This window comes from Zingiber officinale, chromosome 3B (genome assembly GCF_018446385.1).
Source record: "Zingiber officinale cultivar Zhangliang chromosome 3B, Zo_v1.1, whole genome shotgun sequence".
Classification (NCBI taxonomy): Eukaryota; Viridiplantae; Streptophyta; class Magnoliopsida; order Zingiberales; family Zingiberaceae; genus Zingiber; species Zingiber officinale.
Genome location: NC_055991.1, coordinates 92,382,374 through 92,397,702, shown reverse-complemented (window position 1 = coordinate 92,397,702; position 15,329 = coordinate 92,382,374). Strand labels below are relative to the sequence as shown.

At 36.2% G+C, this 15,329-nt stretch overlaps 2 protein-coding genes across 2 annotated transcripts; both read left to right on the top strand.

The window, feature by feature from the left end:
* The first annotated feature begins 1,366 nt into the window (after positions 1–1,366).
* Positions 1,367–4,028, top strand: LOC122055031. The gene is made up of 4 exons (XM_042616430.1): positions 1,367–1,459; positions 1,536–2,087; positions 2,175–3,401; positions 3,516–4,028. The coding sequence occupies exons 1-4, from the start codon at positions 1,367–1,369 to the stop codon at positions 3,879–3,881; spliced, it is 2,238 nt and encodes a 745-aa protein (XP_042472364.1). The 3' UTR covers positions 3,882–4,028.
* A 5,625-nt stretch (positions 4,029–9,653) lies between these two features.
* LOC121967095 (F-box/kelch-repeat protein At1g57790-like) lies at positions 9,654–11,131 on the top strand. The gene is made up of 2 exons (XM_042517117.1): positions 9,654–10,637; positions 10,755–11,131. Exons 1-2 carry the CDS (start codon positions 9,757–9,759, stop codon positions 10,897–10,899), a joined length of 1,026 nt encoding a protein of 341 aa, XP_042373051.1. The 5' UTR covers positions 9,654–9,756; the 3' UTR covers positions 10,900–11,131.
* The last annotated feature ends 4,198 nt before the right edge of the window (positions 11,132–15,329 follow it).

Sequence of the window (15,329 nt, the reverse complement as noted above, 5' to 3'; positions counted from 1 at the left end):
TTAATTCAATAGAAAATCACCAACTGAATGTTAGTTTTAGTCGATACTTACCGACAGAAATTAGTATTCAATCGGTAATTACCGACCGAAATTCACTTTCCATCAAAAATTCAGCCGGTAAAGTATTGACGGAATTCACTTTCCATCAAAAATTACATATTAAATTAAATTTAGTTAAGGATTTCATCGTTATTCGGTGTTATTTTTAATGAAATATTTAGTCACTAAAGTTGACCAATGAAAATGGTGACTTGGGACCTCATGATAAATTTTGTGAGATCGGGTTTACCTATGTTTGTTTAAAAAATATTATAAAATGATTAAATTTTGTTTGTAATCAGATTCAAATTCAAATTTAATTGGATAAGTTGCAATTGAATCAAATTGGACAAGTTAGGACTAATAATTTAGGTTTGGTCGGTTCACATGATTTAGAGTTTCGATACTAAATTGATTCAATTATATTTCAGGTTCATATGAATTAGGCTTTCAAGATGTTCATAGTCATGAAAAGAGATAAATTATAAAATTAATTTATAGCCGAACATTCAATAACTAAGAGGGAAGGAGTTTTTTTTTTCCCAAAATATTTATATATCCTAGCTTAGGTTTTAACTTCAACTTTGACATTTGCCTCTACTTTTTTTTATACCACGATTGGGAGAAGATTGAGGATCCGGGTGGGGTTAGGTAAAGTTGGTTGTATCTTGTCTTGTTGGTAACAGTGTCTTCCTTCTCCCTATGCCAACTCGAATACTAACTCTGGCAATAAGGGTACAACAACCATTGAATTAAGAGGTTTTTTTTTATTCTAGGTATTCAAATTTTACTAACTTAGGAGTAGAGAATATGAGATCTATGACATTCCAACTTTAAATTTTGTTAGGCCAATTTGGTAGTATTAAACTGAGTTAATCAAAATACCCTCGAATCTATCTCTTCTTCTTCTATTCACAAAAGAGAGAGGAGTATTTTTGGGTCAGTCCGATCTGATATCATGTCGACTCAAGAACGACTAATGTTAAATACGAACCGGCCCGACATTATCCCAAAGCACTGCCCATTATCCCAGTCCGACCAGAGCCTGGATTGCCATCTGGCTATATTTAATTATATTCATTGTAAATAAAATTTAGCGTAGGTTCTTTCCATTCTTTCGGTCACTCAACTGTGGGAATGATCAAGGTTTGCTCAGTGGAGTTCGAAGTCCGAAGCGACTCTGCTTCTCCTCCCTCCCTGCATGTGGAAATGGAATCGTCATTTATTCAAATTCATGGTAAAAAGGAACTCCATCTCCTAACTCTGACATTTCTGCTTGCACCCAAACTCGATCGACCTCCAGAGCTGAAGAGCTGCGAGGCAAGCAATGTCCGACTCAGAAGGCCATGGCAGCCTAGCAGACCAAATCTTCTCATGGTCCCTGGAAGATGTGCTCAACCCAGATTTCTTCAGGGACAAGGTAAAAATAGAGTCTTTATCTCTACTCGCAGTCGTTGACAATCAAGTTTTTCAAGCCCCTTCGGCTTCATGTTTAGGTGGAGAGAATTCCCATGACCTTCGATACTGTCAAGAACTATTTGAGCTCCTTTACCTATCCACTCTTGGAAGAACTACGCGAAGAAATGAGCTCTAACCTCCAAACCCTGTCTCGTGCTCCTTTTGTCAAAATAGAGCGTCTCGAGTGCAGAAATCGCGCAGAACATATATACTTCATGGTTGTTGACCCGCCGGCTGATGAAACCAGAAGTGCAAGTGACTATAAGCCGTGCAAAGGTGACATTCTTATCTTATCAAAGAGTAGGCCAATAGATGGGTATATTCCAAAGACGGACCGGGATTCATATTGCCTTCTTGAGGTAGTTAAGGACGAATTTCAATTGCTGAAACCTCAATGTTCTATAGTTAGAGCTTCAGAGGACATCGAGGCTTCGATAGATATCACTAATTGCGAAGGAACAAAAAACCTTTTTGTGATTTGTGTGTTGACCACCATAACATACTCTCGGATCTGGAATGCGTTGAATTTTAAGCTTGCACAGAGTAGGAATATTGGTCTTTTTCACAAGGTGTTAGATTTTGACCCAGAGGTATGCAAACAGTAGTTCTATCTTGAAATCTACATTTCTTTAAATTTTTGTTAGTATTTAATTTGTCCTGAATTGTTTTTATTGCAGGATGACATGGGTAGCGTTTCATTTGCCTCCAAGCCTGATGTTGCTGGTATCCAAAACATTGATATTGGATTGAGTATAAGCAAGTTGTCATTGAATGAGTCTCAGACCAATGCCATACTGAGTTGCTTACCGTCTAATGAATGTCGCATTGATCATCCATCCATAAGCCTTATTTGGGGGCCTCCTGGTACTGGAAAGACCAAAACAATCAGTGGTTTAGTGTGGTTATTAGATCAACTGAGATGTAGAACACTTATTTGCGCGACTACCAATAATGCTGTGACACAAGTAGCATCGCGCTTCTTGAAGCTACTGAAAGAATCCTCTGGGACCAGATCATGCCGTTTAGGAGATGTGGTTTTGTTTGGCAATGAAAAAAGGTTAAAATTTGGTGATGATCTACTAGATGTGTTTCTCAAATACAGAGCAGATAGGCTAAAAGGGTGCTTTGGATTACAAACTGGCTGGAAAGATTGCCTTAGATCATTACTAAATTTCTTTGAACGTGCTGCATTTTTGTACAAAAATTATTTGGATGAAAAGAAAATTGAGGATGAGAAGGCCAAGAATTTAAATGATATAAAGGATAGCAAAGGCGATCGAAGAATTACAAATGCTGAGAATCCACCAAGTAAGAGTGAGGTGACTTTTCTATCATTTGTTAGGCAAAAATTTGCATCTCTTTTAAAGAAATCTGGAGAGTGTTTCAATACCTTGTGTGTTCATATGCCAGCAGCTGCTTTGTCGAATTCTTGCTGTGAGCACATAAAGGATCTTCTTCGCTCGCTTGAATGCTTTAACACTTTTCTCTCAAAGAACAATGCAGGCAATAATCTTGAGAAAATATTTGGATCCAGTCTGTCTTTTTCTCAAAATAACAATTTATTTGGTAGCAACACCAATACCTTTATCATGCTACTTAAGATGAAAAGACATTGTTGTGATGAAATAAAATTACTCGAGCGGTCGTTACATCTACCATCACTCTCTGACAAGCTTAGCATCATGGATTTCTGCTTGGAAACGGCCAACATCATTTTCTGTACAGCATCAACGTCTGCCAAGATGCACAAATTGGATTTAAAGAAACCATTTAAGATTGTTATTATTGATGAAGCTGCACAGATAAAAGAATGTGAATCATTAGTACCCATGCAGATCCCTTCTATAAGCCATGTTGTTCTTGTTGGTGATGAATGTCAATTGCCTGCTCTTGTCAAAAGCAAGGTGCAAATTAGTTTGTCTTCTGTAATCTTAATAATATTCACTCTCTATTGAAAATATCTGTAATTTAGTGTATTTCTGTACTAAATTCTGCCTATACTCAAACTTGTATATCAGGTCTCAGAAAATGCAATGTTTGGTAGGAGTCTATTTGAAAGATTGAGTAAATTAGGATTCAAGAAACACCTTCTGAATGTGCAGTATCGCATGCATCCATCTATCAGCTTGTTTCCTCTTGAAAAATTCTATAACTCCAAAGTAATCAATGGGCCAAATGTCATTAAGGAGGACTACACAAGAAGATTTCTTCATGGAAAGATGTTTGGATCCTACTCCTTCATTAATATTGTAGATGGAACCGAGAGTTTTGACAACTTTAGTCACAGTAAGAAAAACGACATGGAAGTTGTTGTTATCTTGCAAATTCTTAGAAACCTTCGTACAGGTATGTGTTGTGGTTTCACATCACTGACTATCAATTAGCTAGCTTTATATACTTCATAGTGTTTACAGTAGCTTAATAATCTCGAAATACAACAAACTGTTCAACTTTGCTTTTAGCTTGAAATTATTATTACTTTTTACATTCCTTTTCTCCCTAGTCTTCTGTTGATTAATCCTCCCTTTTATTATTCATTGAGATTAATTCATATTTATCTGTTTAAGCGACCTTATTTTCTCAGTCAAGCACTTGGCTCCTCTTGCAACATTATGACCTACTGCCTTAGTGACAATTTTTTTTTCTTTTATTGCTACCTTTAAACTTTTGTAGCAACCATGAAAAGTAAGAACAGAATTAGTGTCGGAGTTATCTGTCCTTACTCTGCACAAGTTGCTTCTGTTGGGGATAAGGTAAGGAAAATGCTTCCGTTGAGCTCAAATGTGTCTGTTAAAGTTAGCACAGTCGATGGGTTTCAAGGTAGTGAGGAAGATGTTATCATACTTAGCACAGTGAGATCGAATGCTGATGGTTCAATTGGGTTCGTTTCTAATCCTAATCGCACAAATGTTGCACTGACCAGAGCAAGGTATGATCCTACATTTCATTTTTCCATTCATTTTTTTCCCAATTAGTTTTGTATGACTTTTGACTTTCAGATATTGCCTATGGATATTGGGTAATGAGCCTACATTAAGTAGTAGTCGATCAATATGGGCAAATATAGTACAAGATGCGAAGGTTCGTTGCTGCATTTTTAATGCTATTGAGGATGAGAGAATTTCTAAAGCAATCGATAGGGCATGTTGTTCCCAAAGTGATACAGATTCCCTTAACTTCAATCGCCTAAACATTAGTGAAAGTCCAAAGAAGGTACATTATTGTCTGGTCCTAAATTGTAGTTACCAACTACAAATCTGATATATACTTTGTCATATGAAATTATGACAATCAATTTTGTGATAATGTAAATGGTTCAAATTCATTTTGTTATGATATTTGTACCTATTTAACGTTGTTTCAGGGTAAACATATGATTTCGAACTCTTCTCATTATGGAAATGCATCAAAATATTCTGAAGCTTCTAAAGGCAAAATGCCTCTCTCAAGGCACCTGAATTTAAATAGTTCATGCAAAAAAGTGTATGCTTCTATGTCATACATTATTTTTATTTTCAGTAACTTTGTTACCTTTTCAATTCTTTAAACTAATTCTTGCATCCTTAGTGTATTAATGACTTGTGATTTAGAAGAGATTACATTGAATGTTATCATAATATCACAAACAACCACTTCTCTCAAGAAGTAATGAAAAAAATGAGAAGAAAACAAACATTACACAATTAGCGTTTGAAAAATAAGAAGAAAATAACTTCTTGTACATTTCTTTTACCATTTATACAAATTCAATCATTTTATTGTGTCCTTCGACTTCGTCTACTGATTATGGTGCAAGGAGATGAATCAATATGAAAAGAGAAGGCAAGAGAAAGTGTGTAGCACCAATTATAACTTTAGTTAGTGATCCAGAGGAGGAATGTTAAAGTTAGAAACTGAGATATCGTAATATTGTACTTGTTTCAACTCCAATTGGATCAGTCGAAGGCCAATTAACAATTGTTTAACAAGATATATAAACGAATGTATGAAATAATCAATAATACAAGATGTCTTCAATTTGGATATTGGAAAATTACATGGATAATTTCTTCAAGATTTTATAATTTGTAGATACTTCCAGTTGATATCAGATACTAATTTTGGTAGTTGTAAGGTATCATCATGAGTTAAGATGTTTGTTGCGTTTTACAACTTAGGTGGTAAATAATTTTAGGATTAGAACTCATTTGAATCAATCATCGGATACTTTCAAATGTGTCTAGTGTTGTTATTAAAATCATATTAGTTTTTCCATATGTCTAAACTCGAGCCAAGAATGATAGTTTATGCCTTGCTTAGCAATAATACAGACAAAAAAACTTCAAAAAATCCAAAAAGTATCAACAATATGGTTGCGTTGCTTCCAACATAGGCCTTGCCAAATTTTGTTTCAAATTTAGGTGATTTATTTACTTAATTCATGGCAACAGTGTCTTATTTCTAGAAGTTTCTCTGATACTTCAAGTCCATTGTGAATTTGTCATGCATTTAAAACAAAGGGTCAATCCATAGATCTACTAAACCAATCTATTGGCGCAAATTGCATCTTGCGACTGGAGAATGCAAAGATGATGCTCTAAGAATCCAAGCTTTTGGAGTAAAATTGATGCGAGTTGTTTTTTGTTGCTATAGAAGTTATATGCACCGACATTTAATTAAAATTTTAATGTTAGTTAGCCTTACCCATCGCCATCTTAGTAGGACTTGAAATTTTGTACTTTGCATATCAATTAGACAAGTTTCCTAAGCACCGTTGTTTTACTCACATCATTCTCTTCCAATTGACATTTATTGGCATGGACACAAGAATTATATTTGCATAATAAATTTCATGTGTTATTAAGAACATTGTTTTTTTTCATGAAATTGTATTATTTTTATTATTATAAGAATTTATTTTAGCAACATAATTTATGGTCTAAAAAATACTTCAATAGATATAATGTCATAGAGAGTTGGAGATAAAAGATTATTTTTAAGAATTCGTCATGAGTTATATATTTCATTTTAAGATTGCTATACAAACACTAGAGAAATAAATTTAATTCTTTTAAGGTATCTCTTTTGTATTGCAGCGAATATAAGAAGTCGATCCAGAGATTTGCAGAAATTATCTGTGAGCCTACGGATCAGGAATCTGAAGATGATAGTGCTAAAATTGATACTGGAGAATCGAAAATGATGTGAGTCTTTATTGCAATTTACTTCCGGTGCCATATCTCTTAATTGGCATGTTTCTTTTCATGCTGCAGTGAATACAAAGAGTCAATCCAAAGATCTGCCGAAGCGATGCAAATCTACCAGCCTACAGATCAGGAATCTGGAGATGACATTGTTAAAATTGATATTGATGAACTGAAAATGATGTGAGTGTCTATTGCAGCTTACTTCATGCACTGTATCTCTTCATTAGCAAGTCATTTTTTTTCATGCTGCAGCGAATGCAAAAGGTCGATCCAGGAATCGGCAGATGGCATTGGTAAAATTGATTCTGAAGAACTGAAAATGATGTGCGACTATTGCAACTTACTTCATCTACTGTATCTATTCATTGGCATGCCATTTTTTTTTCATGCTGCAGCGAATACAAAGAGTCGATCCAGAAATCTGAGGAAGCTGTGCAGATCTATCAGCCTACAAATCAAGAATCTGAAGATGACATTGTTAAAATTGGTACTGAAGAACTGAAAAAGATGTGAGTCTCTATTGCAACTTTATTTCATTGATTGTATATACTTTCAGTAATCCCTACAGTTAGTTTGGGTCTTTGTTTCTTAAACGATCGAGCTCCTTCATTTGCGGAAACTTTAGTTTTCTAAAGTTGTATCTTGGATTGTGAGTTGCACCCTTGTTTTTGTCATCGGAAATCCATTTTGGCATAATGCAATGAATTAAGAGAATGCTGTTGATCATATCCTGTCGATACACATTTACAAGTTAGAAGCATTAACAATCACATTACAATCTTCATCTAGTAATAAAATTTTCAAAGATATGGATTGGGTTTGAATTTGTTCCTTGTGAATATTGATATTGTAAATTGTTTCTAATTCTTCTTTTTTTGCTTCAGGCTGCATGAATTGAATGATGATGATGATGGGTATGAGATACAACTTTCAAAATTTTATTTTTATCAACTGAAATTCTACAAATTTAATAGTCTATTCAGCTTCAGTTTTTGTTGCATTCCCCTTATTAGAAACCCTCCCGATTCGAAGATTTCCCAACTGCTCGACTTCTTGCGGGAACAAATCAGTCATAAGGTCATCATGCTGAATTAGTATTCTACCTAGTTTCTATGTTTTATTATGGGTGATGTAATTGTGGCTTAACATAAAATTCTTGTCAAATCTATTGCAGGGGTGATCAAATGATGCATCATCTCAGTTTTGATCCACAGGAGAGGATATGCAGTACATCTTACTTGATCTCCATGCTCGAGCTACTGCACTTTTGATATAATGCCGGATCATTCCACTTTCTTATATGAACTTTTGGTGTTTGTTTTGAGCAAATGAATTTCGAGTTTTGTCGTAAGACTAAATGTGATTCATTTTGGTCTGGTTATATTCTACACAGCATTTCCATTCGGTAACAAGAGAGATTATAGTAAAGTATTGACAGTTATAAATATACATTAGAATCGCATTCATATTAAATAAAATATAGAGTAAAGTAGAGAAAAATCTCTAATGACAACTTGAATTTTACATGCAATTCTCACTCATAAAAAATTTTGTTTTCACTCTCTGTATGTAGAGTTTTATTTGCTTCAACTCCTTCATGCAAATATCTCTGCATGTAGAGTTTTATTTGCTTCAACTCCCTCATGCAAATATTGTGACCTAATTGCCCTTCAGATTTTTTAGGTACAAAAGGTCCAAAAATGAGTATAATTTAAAGAAAATCTAGTATATTTTCTATCCAATTGAGTATCATTTAAAGAAAATTTAGTATATTCGAGTATATTTTTAATTAAAATTGTCCTTCATATATTTTAGGTATAAATAATCTAAAAATGAGTATAATTACTATTAAATTCAGCATTTTAAATTAGAATCGAGTATATTTTCTATTAAATTGAGTACGACTTTTTTCTTATTTAATATAATTCCTCCTAAATTCCGTATTATTTGAAAAAAATCTAATATATTTTTCATTTAATTGAGTATCATTTAAAAAAATTCTAGTATATTTTACATATAATTGAGTATCATTTAAAGAAAATCTAGTATATTTTTCATTTAATTGAGGTGGAAGAAGAATCGTACTCAATTTGATAGAAAACATACTAGATTCTAGTTTAATGTACTGAATTTAAGAGAATTTATACCCATTTTTAGATTTTTTATATTTAAAATATCAGAGGCAATTAGGTAAGCATATTCGATTAGGGAGTGAAAAGAAAGATTTTTTTCCATTGGGGAGTGCATACAAAGTTGTGTTTGCCAATAGGGACTGCATGCAAATTTTTCCTTAAATATATCATATGAATAATATTTATATAATTTAAAATAATTAACATGTTAATTAAATTTGAGGAAAATATCTATATATTTTACTACAACATTCTATTAATCTTTGAAAAAAGATTAGTATGCTCGGAGGGTTAAAGGATGACACAGTGGAGCAAGCTTAAAAACAAGGTTAAGGACTTAAGGACATCAAGGTTAAAAACTGAAGGCATCAAAGATATGAGAAATTATAAGTGATGTGTAATTTTGGATATATATATTTTTCCTTTTGGGCAATATTATTTAAATAAGATCCATCTTAATTTTCATCCTAAAATGCCATTAAGATGGCAAGTCATGGTCTTGTCGTGACCCCACTGACTATCACAATGCAATCTTGCAAAAAAAAAAACATTAACCAATTTATTAATATTTCATATTGTAAATGCATATTTAACTATTACGCAAAAAATTTAAATTATATTTAAGGTAAAATAAAATTAAAATGATAAAAGATCTCGCTATATATTTTTCCAACTAAAAAGGAAATGAATTTGACACAAATCAAACAAGTAATCCTAATTTTCTAAACAAAAAATAAACATATAGAATTAGAAACACTTCATATCAAATATAAATTTAAAAAGGACTTTTTTTAATTCTATTTTAAAAATAATTTACATAAATAGAAGCGCACCTTGTTTGCTGTAACAAGGGCGCATCTTATCTTTGCCCTAGCCAATTCGCCTGTTGCCTTTTCTGTAGCCGCCTGCGGCCGGCGCCTTATCACCATCGTCTCTTCTAGATGTCTACTTACTGGTCGGAGATTCCTACGGATCTCTTATACTCAATCCTGTCCAAGCTCTCGATCCCCGACCTCTTTCGGTGCGCCGCCGTATGCTCGCGTTGGTTCGCCGTGGTCGATAAGGTCCGCCGCGGCCCCGGTGATCAGCGCCCGCAGATCCCATGGCTTGTGCCTGAGAATCGAAGCCTCATAAACGGAGAAGATAATGATCAAAACACTTACAACTTCTTCAGCTTATCGGAGGGCCGCGAGTATGAGATCCCAAGCCACGCTCCTCTAGTCTGCGGGAACATCGTCGGATCTTCTCATGGTTGGCTCATAGCCACCAACGATGTTCGTATTCAGCTCCAAAACCCTATCACCGGCGTTCAGATAGACCTTCCCTCGATTCCTACCTTGGACGACCGGAATTTAATGGCCATGAAAGCGGTGTTGTCCTCAGATCCCTTTAGAAGCGGACATTTCAGCGTCGTCTTCGTATTCTTCTGCTCTTCTATGCGGAAAGACTTCTTGTTCTTCGTTAGCGCAGGAGATGAGAAGTGGACGATGATCCCTACAACTCTATATTACTTCGACGACATAGCCTTCCACAATGGCAAGCTCTATGCGGTGTCACAATCCAAAGAAGATAACGCGGTGATCGTGGCGGCGTACGATCTCACCGAGCCGGATTCGACTCAGAGGGGGATGCTGGTGATGCCTCTGTCTGACATTTGGGATTTTACTTCCAACTTGTACTTTTTTTCCGTGCCTTCAGGTGATCTACTGATCGGAGGGGCAACTGCCATGAATAAAGTATCAGAACATCATATTAAGAAATTGGAAGTTTGGAAGGTGGATATAGAGAAAGGAGCCTTCATTGCAATGAATAATTTGGGGAAGTTTGCTCTATTCTTAGGCGCAGCTTCTTCTCTTTGCCTCGATACTTGTTCATTGCCTGATTTGAAGTCGAACTCCATTTATATCTCGAATGACTTAGGTGATAACTTGGTTTACAGCATGGAGGACGAAAGCTTCACCTCCTTGAGTTTGCCTTCAATGTCATTTCCAGGGCAGCGGCGGCCAGTGCTAGTTTGGTTTACTCCGTCGTCTCGTGCGTGTAGATCAAACTTAGATTTCAATTTCTCACGGAATGCCAGTTGATTAGAGGATAGCAGACTTTATTATAATAGGACAAGATCAAGTTAACTTGGAATTGATTTCAATTATTGGAGGGTTATATAAACATGAACATTTTGAAATTGTGATATTGGATGTAAGGAAGTTTATTTCGAGATCGTTTCTCTTTCAGTTGTTGAAAGAAGCTTGTTTAATTTCCATATCTAATGCCTCGTTGAGTTTGATGTCAATCCCATAATATAAATCTCATAATTCATGCCTTTTGTTACTGCAATTAACTATTGAGAAAAAAAAAATTCTGAATACTCACTAACTCTCTTTTGTCACCGTTAGATGAACACCATGATCGTAAGGAATTAATTCAAGAGCTGCTTGACATTGTTCTTGTCGAGGAAGGATGTAGAACTCATTGAGAAAAAATGGAAAGACATGGGATCAAGACGTCTAAAATCTATATATGATATATGCCATGTCATATATACATACCATGAATGTAGATTGTTTGAATCCGTGCGAGCTAGAGGTGTGTGAATAGCTTTTATCGCGTCAATATGGTTGCCTAGCAGAAACTTAAAATTGTAGCACGACGATTAGTTATACTTGGTTTATTACCTCCCAACGTAGCTACATCTAAGATATAGTCCTAATGAACGATCACCACTTTCCTTCTTCTCGGATACCTTCGGAGGCGGAGAAACTTTTTACAATTTATTTCTTCTAAATAATACAAAGATACAAATACAAATGAAGAAAAACACTTTTACAATGAAAATTTTGTTTTGTTTGTTTCTGTCGCTTTGGATTGTCTCTTGATGGGAAAAAAAATACAGCAATACTTTACTTCCAATCTCTCAAGAATTGATCTTTCGATCTTCCACGAAGCTCTTTTTTATAGGGTTGTTGTTGGGGCTGATTTCCGACCCATCAATCGATTGATCCACTATAAATTCAAACGGTACTTTCACATATCAGCTCAACGACTCTATCTTGTTGGAACATCAAGGTGGTTTTAATGTGATCAACTAAGTTAGGTTAGGTCTTGTTGTGTTTAACCCTCTGTCTAAATGTGCATGAACTTAGGAGCACAGGAAGTTGAGCAAAAGACGCAACTAGCGAGAAGGACGACACGAGAGAGAGTCGACGGGCTCGGTGCGTCTCAGGGACGAGATGTTGCGGAAGAGTACACTGGCGGATGAGAAGGGAATGTGCGATGTTTCCGAGGGACGAGAAGCTGGAGCGGAAGATTGCTCGCGGAGCAAAAGATGCAACTAGCGAGAAGGTTGGCATAGGAGAGAGCCGACGGGCTCAGTGCGTCCGAGGGATGAAGTTGCGGAAGAGTACGGTGACGGACAAGAAGGAAGCATGCGACGATTCTGATGTATGAGAAGCCGGAGCGAAATCTTGCTCAAGGAAAAGGCCGGAAGTTGGGTTCGGGTGAGCCCTATTCCGGACAGCCGAAATCACCCAAGCAAGCGGAGCCAGAGCGGAAGACTCGGACTGAGACGAGCAGAACCGGAGTAGAGGGTCCAGACTAAAAAAGTCAACCAGGTTGACTTTGTGGGTCCGGGCGCTCGAAACTCAAATATTATCCTATTCGATGTGGATTTTGATCGACGTGTTGAGGATAGAATTTTATCTCACTCCAGGTGCCTGGAACCCTTCCAAGCGCCCCGACCAAGGCTATAAATACAACCTTGGTCCAGAAGCTAAAGAAGAATAAGCATTCTTGCATCAACACTTGTACACACCTTAGTTTTCATTTAGCTTCTCATTTTCTGTGCTTACACTGCTGTAAAGAGGTTTCTTTGCTTGAAGGAAAAAATTAGTGCTACTCTATTCCTTAGATTAACAACCTCCCTGGTTGTAACCAAGTAAATCCTCTAAGCCTCTGTCTTTTTATCTATTCAATTATTTTATGCAAGTGTTCTTTTAAGTCCGAGAAGGGTTCGTTTGTTTTGATTTTGTGCAAGGCTATTCAACTCCCTTTTAACCGGCCAACAGGTCCTAACAAGCGGTATCAGAGCCAGAACGCTTCAGAAGGACTAATCGCCGACTGAAGCAACAAGATGGTCAGAGCTAACATCTATTTACCAATGTTCGAGGCGGGGTTCACGTTTTGGAAGCGACAAATGGAGGTATTTCTTAAAACATATTTTAATATTTTATTAATAATGAAATATGATTATAAAGCGCCAAAGGACACAAACGGAGAAGAAATTGAAAAACACCTCTGGATCAAAAAGCAGCGTGACGATTTCATGTCAAATGGTAAGACTGAATATTATCTCATAAGTGTACTATCGGTGGAGGATCTCGACAGAATCAGCAACTACCAAAGTGCAAAAGAACTTTGGAAAAAGTTCTTGAAGCTCCATGAAGAACCGATTGAAGCCGAATCCAACTCCTCGATGGACATCGAGTCGTTGTCAGAAGAATCCGAGACAGCTTTTATAGCCGAGTACCTATCAAAAGACAAAAACAAAGCAAGCTCGCCCGATATGAGCATCGAGAGTATCGATGATGGGGGAGTGACATCGGAAGAAAGTAGTAGTTCAGGGGGAGCTACGAATGACGGGATCGACAAGGTAAGTCAGGTATGATCTCTTCCTCCCGAAAAGTTATTCAAGTGTGTTAAACTATTGTCAAAGAATTGTTGCATGCTAGAAAAAGAAAATAAAGAATTGAAATTAATTTTAGATAAGTCTTGTCTGTTAGAAGATTTTAAAAGATTAGAATTAGAAAATGATAAATTAAAGTTAGAAAATGATAATTTGAAAGTACAAGTAGATATTTTGAAAAATCATGAATGCTCAGATAATCAACATATTAGAAAATTCTATGGGATAAATTGGTATCTTAGATACCATAAGAGAAAAATAAGAAGAATTTCAAAGAAATATATTGCCAAGAAATTCTTGATTAATCCTATAGGAAGGAATCTATTTTGGATTCCAAAATCATGCACAACTTAATTTTTCTTTAACAAAATTTTAAACTTAGGGCTTTCAGAGAGAAAATTAAATATTTAATTTATCTAAAATGCTTTGTCTAGAAAGTGGTTATTGTTCCAATAACCAAGAAAGCCTAGTGCTTTGTCACAGCTTGGAAAACTGATTATTGAAAAGAATATTTAGTTGACTAACTATTAAGCATTGAATTATGAATGACTTAAATGTTTGTCAAAATTCTATTAGAATTTTATTTTGCAACACTTAGAGTTTCTAAAATTATTGCAAAATTTTTTATAATTTTCAGAACTGGATAAGTTTCTTCAAAATTATTTGAAAATCAGACATACCCTTAGAATTTTTGGAACCCCAATTTTTATGTGATCAAAGGGGGAGAAGGGAGAATTAAGTCTAGGGGGAGACAACTTAAAATTTTTGTTACTTTTTGTACTTTATTGTAAAATTTATTGTTTTAACTTTATAGTTGTTTACCCTACCTTAATTTGGGTTACTCACATCAAAAAAGGGGAGATTGTTGGAACCCCAAGGTGGTTTTGATGTGATCAACTAAGTTAGGTTAGATCCTGCTGTGTTTAACCCTATGTCTAAGTGTGCAGGAACTTAGGAGCACAGGAAATCGAGCAAAAAATACAACTAACGAGAAGGACGACATGGGAGAGAGCCGCTGGGCTCGGTGTGTCTGAGGGACAAGGTGTTGCGGAAGGGTACACCAACGGACGAGAAGGGAACGTGCGATGTTTCTGAGGGACGAGAAGCTGGAGCAGAAGATTACTCGGAGAGCAAAAGACGCAGCTAGCGAGAAGGTCGACACAGGAGATAGGCGACGGGCTCAGTGATGATTCTGAGGTACGAGAAGCCGGAGTGGAAGTTTGCTCGAGGAGAAGCCCGGAAGTTGGTTTCGGGAGAGCCCTATTTCGGATGGCCGAAATCACCCAAGCAAGCGGAGCCAGAGCGGAAGACCCGGACCAAGATGAGCATAACCAGAACAGAGGGCCTAAACTGAAAAAGTCAACCAGGTTGACTTTATGGGTCCGAGCGCCCGAATCCATTCCGAGCGCTCGAAACCCTTCTGGGCGCCCGGAACTGAAATATTATCTCATATTCGACGTGGACTTTAACTGACACGTTGGGGATAGAATTCTATCCCACTCCAGGCGCCTGGAACCCTTTCAGGCACTCCGACCAAGACTATAAATACAGCCTTGGTCCAGAAGCTAAAGAAGAACAAGCATTCTTACATCAACATTTGTACACACCTTAGTTTTCATTTAGCTTCTCATTTTCTGTGCTTACACTGCTATAAAGAGGTTTCTTCGTCTGAAGGAGAAAATTAGTGCTACTCTATTCCTTGGATTAACAACCTCCCCGATTGTAACTAAGTAAATCCTTTGAGCCTTTGTCTTTTTGTTTATTCAATTATTTTATGCAAGTGTTCTTTTAAGTCCGAGAAGGGTTTGTTTATTTTGGTTTTGTGCAAGGCTATTC